The sequence below is a fragment of the Fundulus heteroclitus genome, chromosome 21 (genome assembly GCF_011125445.2).
Source record: "Fundulus heteroclitus isolate FHET01 chromosome 21, MU-UCD_Fhet_4.1, whole genome shotgun sequence".
NCBI lineage: Eukaryota > Metazoa > Chordata > Actinopteri > Cyprinodontiformes > Fundulidae > Fundulus > Fundulus heteroclitus.
In genome coordinates, this window is record NC_046381.1 from 38,489,387 (window position 1) to 38,504,261 (window position 14,875).

Genomic DNA, 14,875 nt, shown 5'->3' on the forward strand with positions numbered 1-14,875 from the left:
CCCAACTGCCCTTAGTGATATAGGCAAGCTTATATTGTGATGACGATATATAGCTTTATATACAGGGATTGGACAATGAAACTGAAACACCTGGTTTTAGACCACAATAATTTATTAGTATGGTATAGGGCCTCCTTTTGCGGCCAATACAGCGTCAATTCATCTTGGGAATGACATATACAAGTCCTGCACAGTGGTCAGAGGGATTTTAAGCCATTCTTCTTGCAGGATAGTGAGCAGGTCACGACGTGATGCTGGTGGAGGAAAATGTTTCCTGACTCGCTCCTCCAAAACACCCCAAAGTGGCTCAATAATATTAAGATGTGGTGACTGTGCAGGCCATGGGAGATGTTCCACTTCACTTTCATGTTCATCAAACTAATCTTTCACCAGTCTTGCTGTGTGTATTGGTGCATTGTCATCCTGATACACAGCACCTCCTTCAGGATACAATGTTTAAACCATTGGATGCACATGGTCCTCCAGAATAGTTCGGTAGTCCTTGGCAGTGACACGCCCATCTAGCACAAGTATGGGGCCAAGGGAATACCATGATATGGCAGCCCAAACCATCACTGCTCCACCCCCATGCTTCACTCTGGGCATGCAACAGTCTGGGTGGTACGCTTCTTTGGGGCTTCTCCACACCGTAACTCTCCCAGATGTGGGGAAAACAGTAAAGGTGGACTCATCAGAGAACAATACATGTTTCAAATTGTCCACAGCCCAAGATTTGCGCTCCTTGCACCATTGAAACCGACGTTTGGCATTGGCACGAGTGACCAAAGGTTTGGCTATAGCAGCCCGGCCGTGTATATTGACCCTGTGGAGCTCCAGACGGACAGTTTTGGTGGAAACAGGAGAGTTGAGGAGCACATTTAATTCTGCCGTGATTTGGGGAGCCGTGGTTTTATGTTTTTTGGATACAATCCGGGTTAGCACCCGAACATCCCTTTCAGACAGCTTCCTCTTGCGTCCACAGTTAATCCTGTTGGATGTGGTTCATCCTTCTTGGTGATATGCTGACATTACCCTGGATACCATGGCTCTTGATACATCACAAAGACTTGCTGTCTTGGTCACAGATGCATCAGCAAGACGTGCACCAACAATTTGTCCTCTTTTGAACTCTGGTATGTCACCCATAATGTTGTGTGCATTGCAATGTTTTGAGCAAAACTGTGCTCTTACCCTGCTAATTGGACCTTCACACTCTGCTCTTATTGGTTCAATGTGCAATTAATGAAGATTGGCCTCCAGGCTGGTCCAATTTAGCCATGAAACCTCCCACACTAAAATGAGAGGTGTTTCAGTTTCATTGTCCAACCCCTGTGTGTGTGTGTATATATATATATATATATATATATATATATATATATATATATATATATATATATATATATATATATATATATATATGTATAGCTGTATTTTCAGACAGCAAGGAGCACAAAACTAAAGACTTTACTAAAGCTCAGTTGCATTTGTAGTTTGTCTCCAGAGGTTTAAAATCTACTAACATCTCTCACATGCCCTGGTTGCTGTGTTTGTGGAAGATGACCATTTTTAATTCGTTGGCTGAAATCTTTCAGCACAAACCTCAGATCGTCCGGTCCGAGGCTTCAAGCTGCGGTCGGCTCTAAGAGATGAGCTGAGGCTGATCCACGAGAAGATGGAGGCCAAGAGAATCGCTCGGATTGCGTTGGCTGAGATCAGGGCGCTCTTGGCTGAGGAGCTGGAGGAGAGGGAGGCGGTCTGGGCTCAGAAGATGAAGGACCTGGAAGCAGCTCAGGAACAACTGAGGGCCAAAATGAGGATGGAAGAGGAGAGACTGGAACGGGAGAAGGCTCTGGAGCAGGAAAAGATCGAGAAGGAAAGACTGGAGAGTGAGAAGGCGGAAAAGGAAAGACTGGAGCGAGAGAAGGCGGAAAAGGAGAGACTGGCAATGGAAAGGGTGGAGAAGGAGAGACTGGCGGCAGAGAAGGCAGAAAAGGAGAGACTAGCGGCAGAGAAGGCAGAAAAGGAGAGACTAGCAGCAGAGAAGGCAGAAAAGGAGAGACTAGCGGCAGAGAAGGCAGAAAAGGAGAGACTAGCGGCAGAGAAGGCAGAAAAGGAGAGACTAGCAGCAGAGAAGGCAGAAAAGGAGAGACTAGCGGCAGAGAAGGCAGAAAAGGAGAGACTAGCGGCAGAGAAGGCGGAGAAGGAGAGACTGGCAAAGGAAAGGGCAGAAAAGGAAAGACTGGCAAAGGAAATGGCGGAGAAGGAAAGACTGGCAAAGGAAAGGGCAGAAAAGGAAAGACTGGCAAAGGAAAGGGCGGAGAAGGAGAGACTGGCGAGGGAAAGGGCGGAGAAGGAGAGACTAGCAAAGGAAAGGGCAGAAAAGGAAAGACTGGCAAAGGAAAGGGCGGAGAAGGAGAGACTGGCGAGGGAAAGGGCGGAGAAGGAGAGACTGGCAAAGGAAAGGGCGGAGAAGGAGAGACTAGCAAAGGAAAGGGCAGAAAAGGAAAGACTTGCAAAGGAAAGGGCAGAAAAGGAAAGACTGGCAAAGGAAAGGGCAGAAAAGGAAAGACTGGCAAAGGAAAGGGCAGAAAAGGAAAGACTGGCAAAGGAAAGGGCAGAAAAGGAAAGACTGGCAAAGGAAAGGGCGGAGAAGGAGAGACTGGCAAGGGAAAGGGTTGCTAGAGAACAGAGGGAACGACTGGAACGACAGAGAACAGAAAAAGAAAACACTGAGAGGGAGCGCATTGCTAGAGAAAGACAGAGATTAGCCCAAGAAAGGAGACAGAAAGAAACATTACAGAAGGAGAAAGTCCAGAATGAAATAATTGCTAAGCAGAAAGCAGAGAAGGAAAGAATAGAACGGGAGCGACTTAGTAAGGAAAGAGAGAGAATCGCTAGACAGAAAGACCAAGAAGTAAAAGAAAGGATTGCTAAAGAGAGAGCAGAAAATGAACGGCTAGAGAGGGAAAGTCTAGCCAAGGATAAAGCTGACAAAGAAAAGACAGAGAGAGCAACTAAAGACAAGGAAGAGAGGGAGAGATTAGCTCAAGAAAGAGCTAGACTGGTTGAGGAGAAGAGATCAAATAAAGACATGTCAGTGATGAGGGAAAAGATGGGGAGAGAACAAATGATGAAGGAACGACAGAAGCAGGAAAGGGAGAAGTTAGAGAGAGAAAGAATTTCCAGACAGAAAGAGTTGATGGAGCAACAGCGGCTGGCCAGGGAGAAGGCCATCCAGGAGAAGATGAAGGAAAAGCATCGAAATGCCACAAACAATGATATAAAGAGACGAGAGCTTCCAGACAGGAAGTACAACACCTCCCAAACACGAGCTCCAGCAGCCGTCAGGAGGGAGAAGATTGTTGCTGATGGGACTAAAAAATGATGGGACCTGGTGGATGGTGCCACAGCTCTTTGGTCATGGAAACAGATGGATGAAGGAGCGTGTTCGGAAGCTGAACTCTTGGACTGTAAACAGTTTCACCTGTGTAAGGCTTGTTTGGACACCCACAGGTGTTGTCTTACCTGTAAATAAGTGATCATGTCACCCATTCCTCTTGTTGTCCCACCTGTAGAATTGGTAATCAAGTTACACCAAATGTACCTAAGGGCAATTTAGAGAGACTAGTTAACTAAAGCTCATGTTTTTGAACTGTGGGAGGAAGCTGGAGTACCAGGAGAGAACCCACACATGTGCAGCGACAACATCCAAACTCCATGCATAAAGACCTAAGGCCGGGGTTCTGACCAAGTCAACAGTGCCAACTGCCCTATCAGGCTGGGCCAGGTTTATATCATCAGCTGATACTCCCTGTAGGATCTCCTTTATACCCAAGCCTTGATTTTCTAACCTGTATTTAACTATCACTATGGAGGATAATCATAAAGTTGGTCAAAACAAACATAATTCAATTCTAAACTTTGATTGTTTCAAACCAGCCAGTCATGACGGTTGAGATATTATCACCTTGACGAAACCTTAATGACTCTGAGTGACCTCCACGTTGATTAGAATGCAATTGTCCAATCATCAGATCTCAAAGCGGGAGCAGGACGTCCCCATAGTGGAGACAGATAGATGTACCCCTGGAACAAACCCTTTTGAATTCTGGTCTGTTAAACTGGACCAATAAGACGTAATGGGGCTTGAAAGGGTGAAAGGGAACAGGCCTCTGCTCGTCTACATCGCCTTCATACACAATGCTGTCTTTGTTAAAAAGTTAAAAACCTGGTAAAAACGTGCTGTATCATTAACTGTCACACTCGTTCACACAATCGTTTGGGGAAAACGATTGTGTTTAACACGGAGCTTTTAGCAGGATGCTAACACTAGCCTAGCCAGCTGAGGCTAGCATAAAACGGTCGGAGTAAAGGAGAGCCTCTATTTCCTCCACAGCATAGATTAATTTAGACATTACATCATACATTGTCCTCACTCCTTGGAGGTTATATGTGATATTTCATTACAACTGAAGTAATTTAAAAGAAATTATAGGCATGTGTGTTTCTCTGAGCTAGTTTCACACTGAGCTTTTAGCAGGCTGTGCTAAAGCCAGTTAGTGCTAGCCTAGCTAGCTAAGGATCACAAACAGTGTGAAAGTAACGATCCTTTGTTAATATTCCCAGCTTCATAAATAAATTAACTGATAAGCCTTCAAACCTAAATGCAGAGTGGATGCCAGGCTTAAAATCATTTTAAACAAATTTGAGGAGGAGCACCGTGGCGTGAAGTGTGTTGTTCACATAACTCTGAAATGATGAGTTTTCTCTCTAAGACAAACAATTCAGGGATCCTTGACCCTCCCAAAGCTGCTTTGTCCATGAACATTTCTGAAATATTCTCTGGTATGAAAACTAACTGACATATAGAACTAAAGCTCATCTTCTGAGTGGGTTGTTGGGAGTGAGATTTTTCTGTGATAAACCTTCAGAACAGGCTCTAGCTCGTCTCTGTAGTCCATCTCCTATCTCTTTAGTACGGTATATTTTTAAGCGCTTTGCATCTCTATCTCTCACAGCACGCCATCCGAATAAGCAATGTAAACAAAAGCCAAGTTGCCTTTGAAAATGGCGACCGCATCCCACAATGCATTGCAAAACCACGTGCCCTTTCAAGCCCCATTTTTTTTTCTCTGTCCAACTCCTCTGCATCCCGCCAGCTGCAGCCGGGACCTTCTCCAGTCGAGGATCGTCACTGATGATGAAAAAACACTGAAGCCAAGAGCTTATTTCCATTGTGGTTCCTTTGTTGTGCCTTAATACATATAATGAATGTGGAAATGGGGGGGGGGGGGGGGGGGGGGGGGCTGGGCTACTAGTAAAGGCTAAAAAAATGCTAAATAAACTAGCTGAATGCTATGCTAATAAATCGCTAACCTGAAAATCAAAAGCAGGAGAGTCACAAAAACCTTTGAGCCAATAGCAACTGAATCCTAATTCAGTCCATGACACTGGTTAACCTGAGGAGGGCGCCACACTCACCAAATCAGGATTTCAACAAATGTGCTTTAAATTGTCAACATACTGACCGGAACATGTAGACAGCACTATAAAACGGCCACATATACAGTTTATTAGCTAAATAAGGTCAATTGTTAGCCTTCTAATAGCCAAACCATGCTACCTGTGATTGTAAGCAGAGGAATTAAGGTTGCAGTGTTCTCAGCTAGAAAGTGTTAGTTTTCTGAAAGTTTCCCTGTAGCCGTTCTGTATTAAACATATATATATATATATATATATATATATATATATATATATATATATATATATATATATATGTGTATATAACAATAACCTCATGATGTATATATGTGTGGCTGTTTGTTCCTGTGGTTGTTTTAGCTTCTCTTCAGTTAAATGCCATTGTTAATTTTTATTTAACCGAGCTTGTAGCAGGAACATCTGCTCTGATGTCGCAGCGCTTCTTATAGATGTGAAAATGTTTGAAAAATCAGATAATTTATCAAAATAAATAAACGTTTGGAGTTAATGGTATAAACGGTGAGTTTTTATTCTGTTTTTCTGCTCCTCATCAGCGTTATCCTCGTACCTCGCTGTGAAACCTGGAAAGCTGCAGGTTCTGGTTCCTGTGGTTCTCTCATGTCTCAGTCCAAATGATTCGGGTCGGGAAGGGTTCTGTAGTGTTCTCTCTTCAGCGAGTTTTTGACGCGTCTTTACACAAATTATTGGTTTCTCTAAAAAGCAAAACAGCGTTTTTATAACGGAGGAAAACTGCTGAGGTGTTTATTGTCCGGTCCGGTCCATTTATGGTAACTGGACCGAGCTTCACCGGTCAGACCAACCAGTAAAGAGTTTAACTCCCAAACTGGTAGGCAGTGCCTTGCTCAGGGGCGCATTGACATGTGGCAGGAGGAAGCTGGAATCGGACTCACCAGAAGTGAGAGAAGAATGGGAGTGATGGGTGAAAGAGAGCAGAGGACCGCTGTAGGTACCAGATGGACTCGGGTTCTGCGCCTTCTGATGACATCACTATACATTGTTGGTTTAACGTTTGCTCAATTATGCAAAATATTGTAATTGGTCTGGACAACTTCCTAAAGTAATTATAGCGGGGTGTAGGTTTTATTCTAGAGCGGGATTGCGGTTTGTAAACGGACAATTTTACAAAGAAATTCTCCATGGTCCCTGCGCCTCCTGATGACGTCACATTATGGCAACACCACTCAAACAAACTACATAGAGCCCGCGGTCTGCATTTGTAATGAATCAATTTTATTAAGTTCATTTAGCGGTTTCTTTTTTCTCAAAAGCTCGAACAAATATTCAAGCCATTTTACAAAAAAATCAACAAATATTTGACAATTGGCTCAATGTTTGGAAGAATATTGTTAACAAAAATGGAAGGGCTAGCCAGACTAATTTATCCAGCATATATCTGAAATGTACCAAATACCACAATAAAAAAATAATCAAATTCATCACAATTTTATCTGGAATAATAAAAAAAACATGATCAGAAAGAACAACATCAGTACAAAAAGGAGGAATGAACGTTATTGATTTTAAAGTGATGAATGCCGTGATAAAAATTAAATTTGGCTGCTGACTTTTATTAAAAATGAAATGAGTTTATGGTTTAGTTTCCCTTCACAACTTAAAAAAAAAAAAATTGGAGGAATTAAATTTCTCTAAGGTTGTAACTTTGATCCTGCAAAATTACCGATTAAATTGTCAGACTCCCACACAAGTATTCCAGAATGATGTTAAAAGTTTTCATGCCTCGACTAATTTACAGGAAAATAACCGTAAATTAACTAAATAAAATGAATTTGTAACAAATGGAGACCGCGGGCGTAATGTAGTTTGTTTGAGTTGAGTTGCCATATGATGATGTCATCAGGTAGCACCAGAGACAATCTGGTACCGACACCAGAGAGAGGTCCGATCGGGCGGAACCTGTCGCCCTGCTTTGTTTTTAACCGGATCAGCGGTCCGGTTCTGGTTCCATCCACACGGCCCCAGCAGAAGCTCTCCAGACCAACAGCTCCCTGTGGTTCTGGGGACTCGGGTCGGGACCAGCAGGGACAGAGGTTCTGTTAGAAAGCCGTCTCTCAGACCCAGAGAGCCGGTTCTGGTGTCGTCTGTGCTGTTAATCCATTTTATCATTATTATTCTGCTCGTTTACTCTTATTATGTTGTATTTTGTTTTCCACCTGCTCAGCTCACGTGCTGCAGGTATCAGAACCACTTCGGCCCAATACATCAGAACCTACAGAACATCATTTAGTGCTGCCGGGCTTTTATTATCTGTGATCCGTAAATGTTTAGAATCAGAGGTGGGACCTCCCAGTGAGCAGCAACCTGAAGGGGGCGCTGCTCACTGATCCAGGATGTTCAGTCCATTGTTAAAGTACCCCCCCCCCCCCTCCCAGGCTGCTAACATCAGAACCACCAGCCTCTCTGGGTTTTTAACCGACCAACACCGTAGAACCTCAGAGGAAGCAGGATTTCTTCTCTACGTCAGACACGTTTTCACGCAGCAAGTCCGGTTCCGCCCGACTGACTGGAGAACCTCTGGAGAACCGGCTCGGTTTCACCTTTTAGGGGAACGTGAGTCTGCAGCAGACCTGGAGACAGAACTCTGTCCTCAGATGTTCTGGTATCTTTAAGGTTGAGCTTTGGTGATCGGACCTCATGGATCCGGTTTGTGAATCAGAATTTAACCTGCGTTGTTTTGGGTTGAACAGGACTGAAGCAGCCAGAGGAGCGAGGATCACCTGAGCAGAGGACAGGTGAGGAGACACGCCCCCTGCTGTTATCCACACGGCTGGGTCCATTCTGACCCGATACCTCAGAACCAGAACAAGAACCAGCTCTGGTTTAAACGAGCTTTAGTCATTCTGACCAACGGGAGAATCAAACATCCAATCAGAAAGCTGCCTGGAGCTCAATGATGAAATCTAACATTTAACCAGATAGACCCACTGGTCACTTTATTAGGTACGCCTCTCCAGGGAGGACTTAACAAGGCGGCCAATCAGAATGCAGCAAACCAGCCAATCAGATGGTAGCAAATCAGCCAATCAGAAGGCAGCAAATCAGCCAATCAGATGGTAGAAAATCAGCCAATCAGATGGCAGCAAATCAGCCAATCAGAATGCAGCAGAGCGATGCATTCAGGCAGACGTGGTGCTAAAGTTTAAACCAACTTCAGTCGGAACCAAAACGGGTCTAAGTCACTTTGAGCCCATCAGGGTCGCTGGTACCAGACGGCCGGTCCCATTACTTCAGAACCTGCTGAAGACGTGTTGATGGCAGAGGAGAATGGGCCGCCGGTTCTGGATGATAGAAACACAACAGAACCTCTAATAATGGTTCCTCAGAACCAAGGTCTGCAGAACAGAACCTATTAACGTAGAACATGTAGGACCTTGGAGCAGATGGACCTCACCGGGAACCATGATTCCCACAGAATCACCAGAACCAGTCGGATGAAGGTTTCCTGGTCCGATGAGTCTGGATCTCAGCTGACTGGGTCAGAACCTGGTGGAACCAGCAGGAAAGCCTGGATCCATCCTGCTTGTGTCAGAGGTCCAGGCTGGTGGAGGTGGTACCGTGCTGTCAGAGATGTTCTCTCTTTGGACCTCTTGGTACCAGCAGAACACCATCTAACCCCCACAGCCCAGCTGAGTTCTGGTCCTGACCGGGTCCACAGTGGACCCAGGTTCTGATGCTGCAGGATGATGGACCGAGTCACAAAGTTCTGATCATCTCAGACTGGTTTCTGGAGCCATAGGTCCACTGAACTCCAGGGGTCAGAACATCTTAGTCCAACAGAACATCTCTGGGATGTGGCGGAACCAGAGGTTCTCATGATGGAACCTGTGAGGAACGGTTCTGATACCTTGAAGCTAAGACATGTGGTCCAGTTCTGAAGGCAGGCGGGCTCCGTCCTGGTACTGGAAGGTGTTCCTAATAATGTGGCCGACAGCTGCTCAGCTTAATTCTGGAATTCTGGGTCTTTAAGAACCGGACAGAACGCCTTAGATGAAGCGTTAAAAGTCCAAAACAGGTTCTTGCTCCTGATCAGAACCCGTCTCTGGTTCTGGTTCTGAACAACCTGCTGCTTCTCTCTCTGGTACCAGGAACCAGCCGGCCTGAGGGGGAACCGTCGACCCAGAGAGCTGCAGAACCGCTGGAGGAGGAGACAGCAGGTGGGCACCAGGATGTTCTGCTGCCTCACCTGGAGAACGTCTCACCTGCTCACATGTTGGCATGACGACGGTAATGTTGTGTGTCTGCTGCAGCCTCTGGCTCTCAGGACGTGGAGTCTGACATCCAAGGTTGGTTCCCTGAGCGGCTGCTGCATCAAATGCTCTAGAACATGAGCTGCTGCATGTTCTAGAGCATGTTCTGCTGCATCAAATGCTGCATCACATGCTCTAGAACATGCAGTAGAAGCTGCTGCATGTTCTAGAGCATGTTCTGCCTTCATGAGCTGCTGCAGGAGTTTCTACTGCATTTCATGCCACAGTTCATGCAGCGGCGCATGCATGAACTACCACATGTTGTTCTGCATGTTCTACTGCATGTTCTGCTGCATGTTCTGCTGCATGTTGTGCATGTTCTGCTGCATGTTCTGCTGCATGTTGTGCATGTTCTGCTGCATGTTCTGCTGCATGTTGTGCATGTTCTGCTGCATGTTCTGCTGCATGTTGTGCATGTTCTGCTGCATCTTCTGTTGCATGTTCTGCCGCATGTTCTGCTGCATGTTCTGTATGTTCTGCTGCATGTTCTGTATGTTCTGCTGCATGTTCTGTATGTTCTGCTGCATGTTCTGCCGCATGTTCTGCTGCATGTTCTGTATGTTCTGTTGCATGTTCTGCTACATGTTCTGTATGTTCTGTTGCATGTTCTGCTACATGTTCTGTATGTTCTGCTGCATGTTCTGCATGCGCTGCCGTTTGTCCCGCTGCTCTCAGTCTGCAGGCTGGATGCATGAATCTACCTGCTGGTACCGGTCCAGATGGCCACTGGGCTTTAGAACCTCCCTGTGTGTGGATGCTGGTTCTCAGGGAGGACCGACCCGTTTACCTGCTGGTGCCGGTCCAGCTGCGGCTCCAGGAACCAGGAGAACCCTGACTGGGTCTCCACTACTTGCTCCAGCTGGCTTTAGACCGACCGTCTTCTTATCTTCTCACAAGCGATCCAGAACCTTGTAGTGGTCTGGATCAGAACCTCTCAGGTTTCTGCAGGTCCTTCAGACCCGCCTCAGTTCTCAGGTCAGAGGTCATAACGGACCTTTCCAGAACCACAGACCCGTCATAGCAGGCCAGAGAGCAGCAGCGTTCTGCAGGATCCTGTTCTCACGTGTTCTGTTCCTCTGCAGCTGCCGTTCCTCTGCCTCCGTTTGAGGACAGCGCCTTCGTTCCAGGTCAGTTCTGCCGCCTGTTCCTCCTGACGTTCTCCGTCACGTTCTCCTTCACGTTCTTCCCTCAGGTTCCCTTCAGCTTTCAGCTCAGGCATCAGTGGTTCCAGATGTATTCACATATAAACCCTTAAATTAAACGGAGAATTACAGAACCACGGTCCGCTCTGAAAGCAATGAGTAATACTGACACCTAGTGCTGCAAACTGGAACTACACATAAGCAGCACAGAATATTTATGACCACAGGACGGTTCTACGCTGGGTTCTGGTTCTGGTTCTGGTCCGCTTCTCTTCCTGGCCTCCATATTAACATTTCCCAACATAAAATACTCAATGCTGCGCTCTAGAACCCTGGGAGCTCTCATCTGATTGGCTGAGGAACCAGGAAGTAAACACGGCTGCACTCTGAACCTCAGTAGTTCTGGTTCTGAGAGGAGGAGAACCTCTCAGAACCAGAGAGGTTCTGTAGAACGCAGCAGCGCTCTGTAGAACCAGAACTTTGGCCCAGTTAGGGGAAACGGATCAGCGGTTCTGGCTGCAGCTTTAATGAGGGTGGTTCCATTAGCTGATTGTTCTGACGTTCCACCAGATGACCCGACAGAAGACGGACATCCCTACGGTGAGTAGCAGAACCTTTGGACCTGTGGCGCTGCCCGCAGGGTTCTGACCCGTTTGCTGTTGTCTGTCCGCTCCAGAGGAGGAGACCAACACCATCGACACCACCGGAGGTGAGACCGCTGACTGATTCTGGTTCTGGTTCTGGTTCTGGTGGGTCCAGAACCCTGCTGACCTTCTCTCTGTTCTCTGCTGCAGTTTTACTGGAGGAGCCTCAGCCTGACGACTCTGAAGGTGAGTCCTCTGAGAGAAGACGGCGCCACGGACCCGCTGGTTCTGGTTCTGGTTCTGGTCCTGGTCCAGTGTTACATTACAGCCACTGAGGGGTCCCAGGGACAGAACCCGGTTCCCTGAGCTTTACCGCCCCCTGGTGGCCTGATGGAGCCAGCTGATGCTGACTGGGTCTGGTTCTGGTTTTGGTTCTGTCATCAGAACACGCAGGCAGCTGAGGTTTGAGTCAGAACCAGAACAAGTTTGGACCAAAGAACCGTTCCTCCTGTGGATCAGAACCACTTTATTTATAATAAGCTTCAATGTTTTTACCTGGAAAATGGTTCTGGACTGGTTCTGTTTGGGTTTAGTGGATAAATAAATGGTTCTGGATATTTTATTTTTACTTCCTGTATTTTATTTTATTTTATTCTGTTTTTATTCTTAAACGAGTGAGTGAATGAATCTCTAATTTATTATTTATTTCCTTTATTTTGTGTTTAATGAAATATTGGTTCTGGTGTCGTTCTGCAGTGGAACCGGGTCGGTACCTGACCAGCTCCAGACTCTCTCAGGAACCAGGTGGGGAATAAATTCTGCTGCTGGTTCTGGTCGCCCTGAGCCGGACCTCAGCCGGTCCAGAACCGCCTGAGGGCTGAAATTCTCTGATGTGTCGTTGGGTTGCAGAGGCAGAGGAGCCTCCAGAACCAGCTCCAGAACCAACACCTGGACCTCAGCCGTCTGCAGAACCAGAACCACGGACCGGGTCGGTCCCGCCTCCAGGGAGCCGTCAGGAGGCTGAAGGTAAGAGACGGGCTGCTTGAGGAGCAGAACCGGGCCACAGCGCAGTTCACCCATAAGTTCTGGTTGACAGGAGCAGCAGAGAACCGGGCCGAGGCGCCGAAGGAGAAGGGTAAGTCGGGTCAGAACCGCCTCATCACTCGCTCTCTGGTTCTCCTCTGGTTCTCCTCTGACCTCCTGCGTCCCGTTGGTCCTCCAGAGAAGAAGAAGAAGCCCAAGCTGCTCAACAAGCTGGACAGAACCATCAAAGCGGACCTGGACGCGGCGGAGAAGCTCCGGAAGAAGGTAGAGCCGACCCGTCAGAACCGTCAGAACCGTGCGGCGCTGCAGGCTGAGCTGCGTTTCCTCCGCAGGGCAAACTGGACGAGGCTCTGAAAGCCTTCGACTCGCTGGTCCGCCGCCACCCGCTGAGCCCCCGCGCTCGCTACGGCAAGGCCCAGGTAGGTTCCAGAACCCGCTACCGGACCGGAACCGGACCGGAACCGGCACCGGACCGGCGCACGACCCGTAACTCCGTGTCGCCCGCAGGCGGAGGACGACCTGGCGGAGAAGCAGCGCAGCAACGAGATGCTGCAGCGCGCCATCGCCACCTACGGCGAGGCGGCGGAACTGCCTGACGCCACGCCGGACCTGCTGAGGGCGGCGCTGAGGAGGCGGGCCGAGAGGCAGCAGTTCCTGGGTAACGGCACCACAGAAGAAGAACCCTGAGGTTCACTTTAGCGGGTTTACTGGGAGCTACGGCAGCAGACTGAGGTCAGAACTAACCATGAGCTCCATGTGAAAGGCTGGAGAAGCTCTGATGCTCCTCAGGTCAGGTTCTACAGGGTTCTAGAGGGTTCTAAGGTAGAGGTGGAACCTGGTTGGTTAAACCTGGAGAACCTCTAATGATGTTAAGGTGGTTAATGTTTGGCTGCTTCCTGGTTTTCTCAGTAGAACCGATAAGGGTTCTATTCAGGGATGATGGGGAACATCTGGTGTGATCCGTGCCCAGAACACGCCACATACCGTTATCCTGTTAGGGGGACGTTCTAAGAGACGTGCTGCTGGCCACACAGATTCAGCGTCTCGTCTTTTTAAGGTTCTCCAGTCCTGTTCCACATGGTGCTGCACGGCGGCGGCAGCATCATGCTGTGGGAAGCAGGTCAGGGTCGGTCAGGACCGCCTGCAGGCTGGAGGTCCATCAGGAGAACCTCCCTGAACCTGGCTGGGTCAGAGCGGCCTAGTCAAAGCCCAGACCCTCACCTCCCTGAACCTGGCTGGGTCAGAGCGGCCTAGTCAAAGCCCAGACCCTCTAAGGCGGAGCTTCTCTCCTCAGGGCGGATGCGAGGCTCCCTGGCGACGCTGCAGAGGCTCCTGGAGGTTTTCCCTGACGACGTCGGCCTCAGGAACGACCTGGGCGTGGCCCACCTGCTGCTGGGCGACAACAAGGGCGCCAAGAGGATCTACCAGCAGGTGCGTCTGTGTGCTGGAGGCGGAGCCTGTGGGCCTGCTGTTGCTGATTGGCTCTGTGTCCTCTGGCCCCGCCCACCAGGTCCTGGCCGTGGCCCCCAGCAACGGCTTCGCTAAGGTTCACTACGGCTTCATCCTGAAGGCAGAGAACCAGATTGCAGAGAGCATCCCGTACCTGAAGGTGGGTCAGCCGTGAGCAGTCAGCGCGCCCGCCTCCATGCTGCGCCTCACCTCCCCCCTCCCCCACCTGTTTCTGCAGGAAGGTTTGGAGTCGGGCGAGCCGGGGACGGACGACGGGCGGTTCTACTTCCACCTGGGAGACGCTCTGCAGAGAGTCGGGGACGACAGCGTGAGTAACGAGGAGAACCAGGAGAACGTAGAGAACGAGGAGAACGTAGAGAACGAGGAGAACGTAGAGAACGTCAGATGGTTCTGGGCTTCTGGAGGAACCAGAACCCTCCTGGGTTAGATGGACCAGAACGCCTCACCTGTACCAGAGATCAGGACCACAGGGAGACATTTCAGCTTTAGTCAATATGCGTCATATTTTCCACATAAATTAACTAAAATCATCAGCTGATCTATTGCCTCCAGTTCTAATTTCACCAGTAAGCTCTACGTTCTGTGCTGGTCCACCAGGTGGCGCTGCGCTCCCTGCATGTAAAGCTGGTTGCCAGGTTCAGTTTCCTGCTGCAGAAAGTCTCCCTGAGAGGCTGAGAGACGATTTTTGTTAAAAACAGGAGAAAATAGAGCAGCTCAGTCGCCATGGAGCTAAAAACGCTAAAAATAAAACTCAACATTTCAGCCAGAGCGCCTTTAAAACAGAAACAAGAAGCAGTGACGTTATTCAGCAGCTTCTGTGCAGATACTTTGTCCTAAATTAGGACTAAACCGACTAACTAGCTGCGTT

At 48.3% G+C, this 14,875-nt stretch overlaps 1 protein-coding gene across 22 annotated transcripts in view; it reads left to right on the forward strand.

Annotated features, from left to right (window-relative positions):
- unm_hu7910 (un-named hu7910) overlaps positions 1-14,875 on the forward strand; it is a 45,540-nt gene that overhangs the window by 22,926 nt on the left and 7,739 nt on the right. For 7 of the 22 annotated variants that reach the window (XM_036125362.1, XM_036125367.1, XM_036125349.1 and 4 more), the window contains 16 exons: positions 8,208-8,252; positions 9,606-9,674; positions 9,768-9,803; positions 10,850-10,894; positions 11,480-11,509; positions 11,586-11,618; positions 11,704-11,739; positions 12,250-12,297; positions 12,403-12,519; positions 12,590-12,628; positions 12,716-12,801; positions 12,870-12,956; positions 13,045-13,195; positions 13,832-13,968; positions 14,048-14,146; positions 14,225-14,314. In XM_036125362.1, the coding sequence (XP_035981255.1) occupies positions 8,208-8,252; positions 9,606-9,674; positions 9,768-9,803; positions 10,850-10,894; positions 11,480-11,509; positions 11,586-11,618; positions 11,704-11,739; positions 12,250-12,297; positions 12,403-12,519; positions 12,590-12,628; positions 12,716-12,801; positions 12,870-12,956; positions 13,045-13,195; positions 13,832-13,968; positions 14,048-14,146; positions 14,225-14,314 (1,148 nt within the window). Of the gene's footprint in view, positions 1-1,592; positions 4,890-8,207; positions 8,253-9,605; positions 9,675-9,767; positions 9,804-10,849; positions 10,895-11,479; positions 11,510-11,585; positions 11,619-11,703; positions 11,740-12,249; positions 12,298-12,402; positions 12,520-12,589; positions 12,629-12,715; positions 12,802-12,869; positions 12,957-13,044; positions 13,196-13,831; positions 13,969-14,047; positions 14,147-14,224; positions 14,315-14,875 lie in introns of those variants that run through there. The other 15 variants (XM_036125361.1, XM_036125365.1, XM_036125350.1 and 12 more) reach the window with 14 other exon arrangements.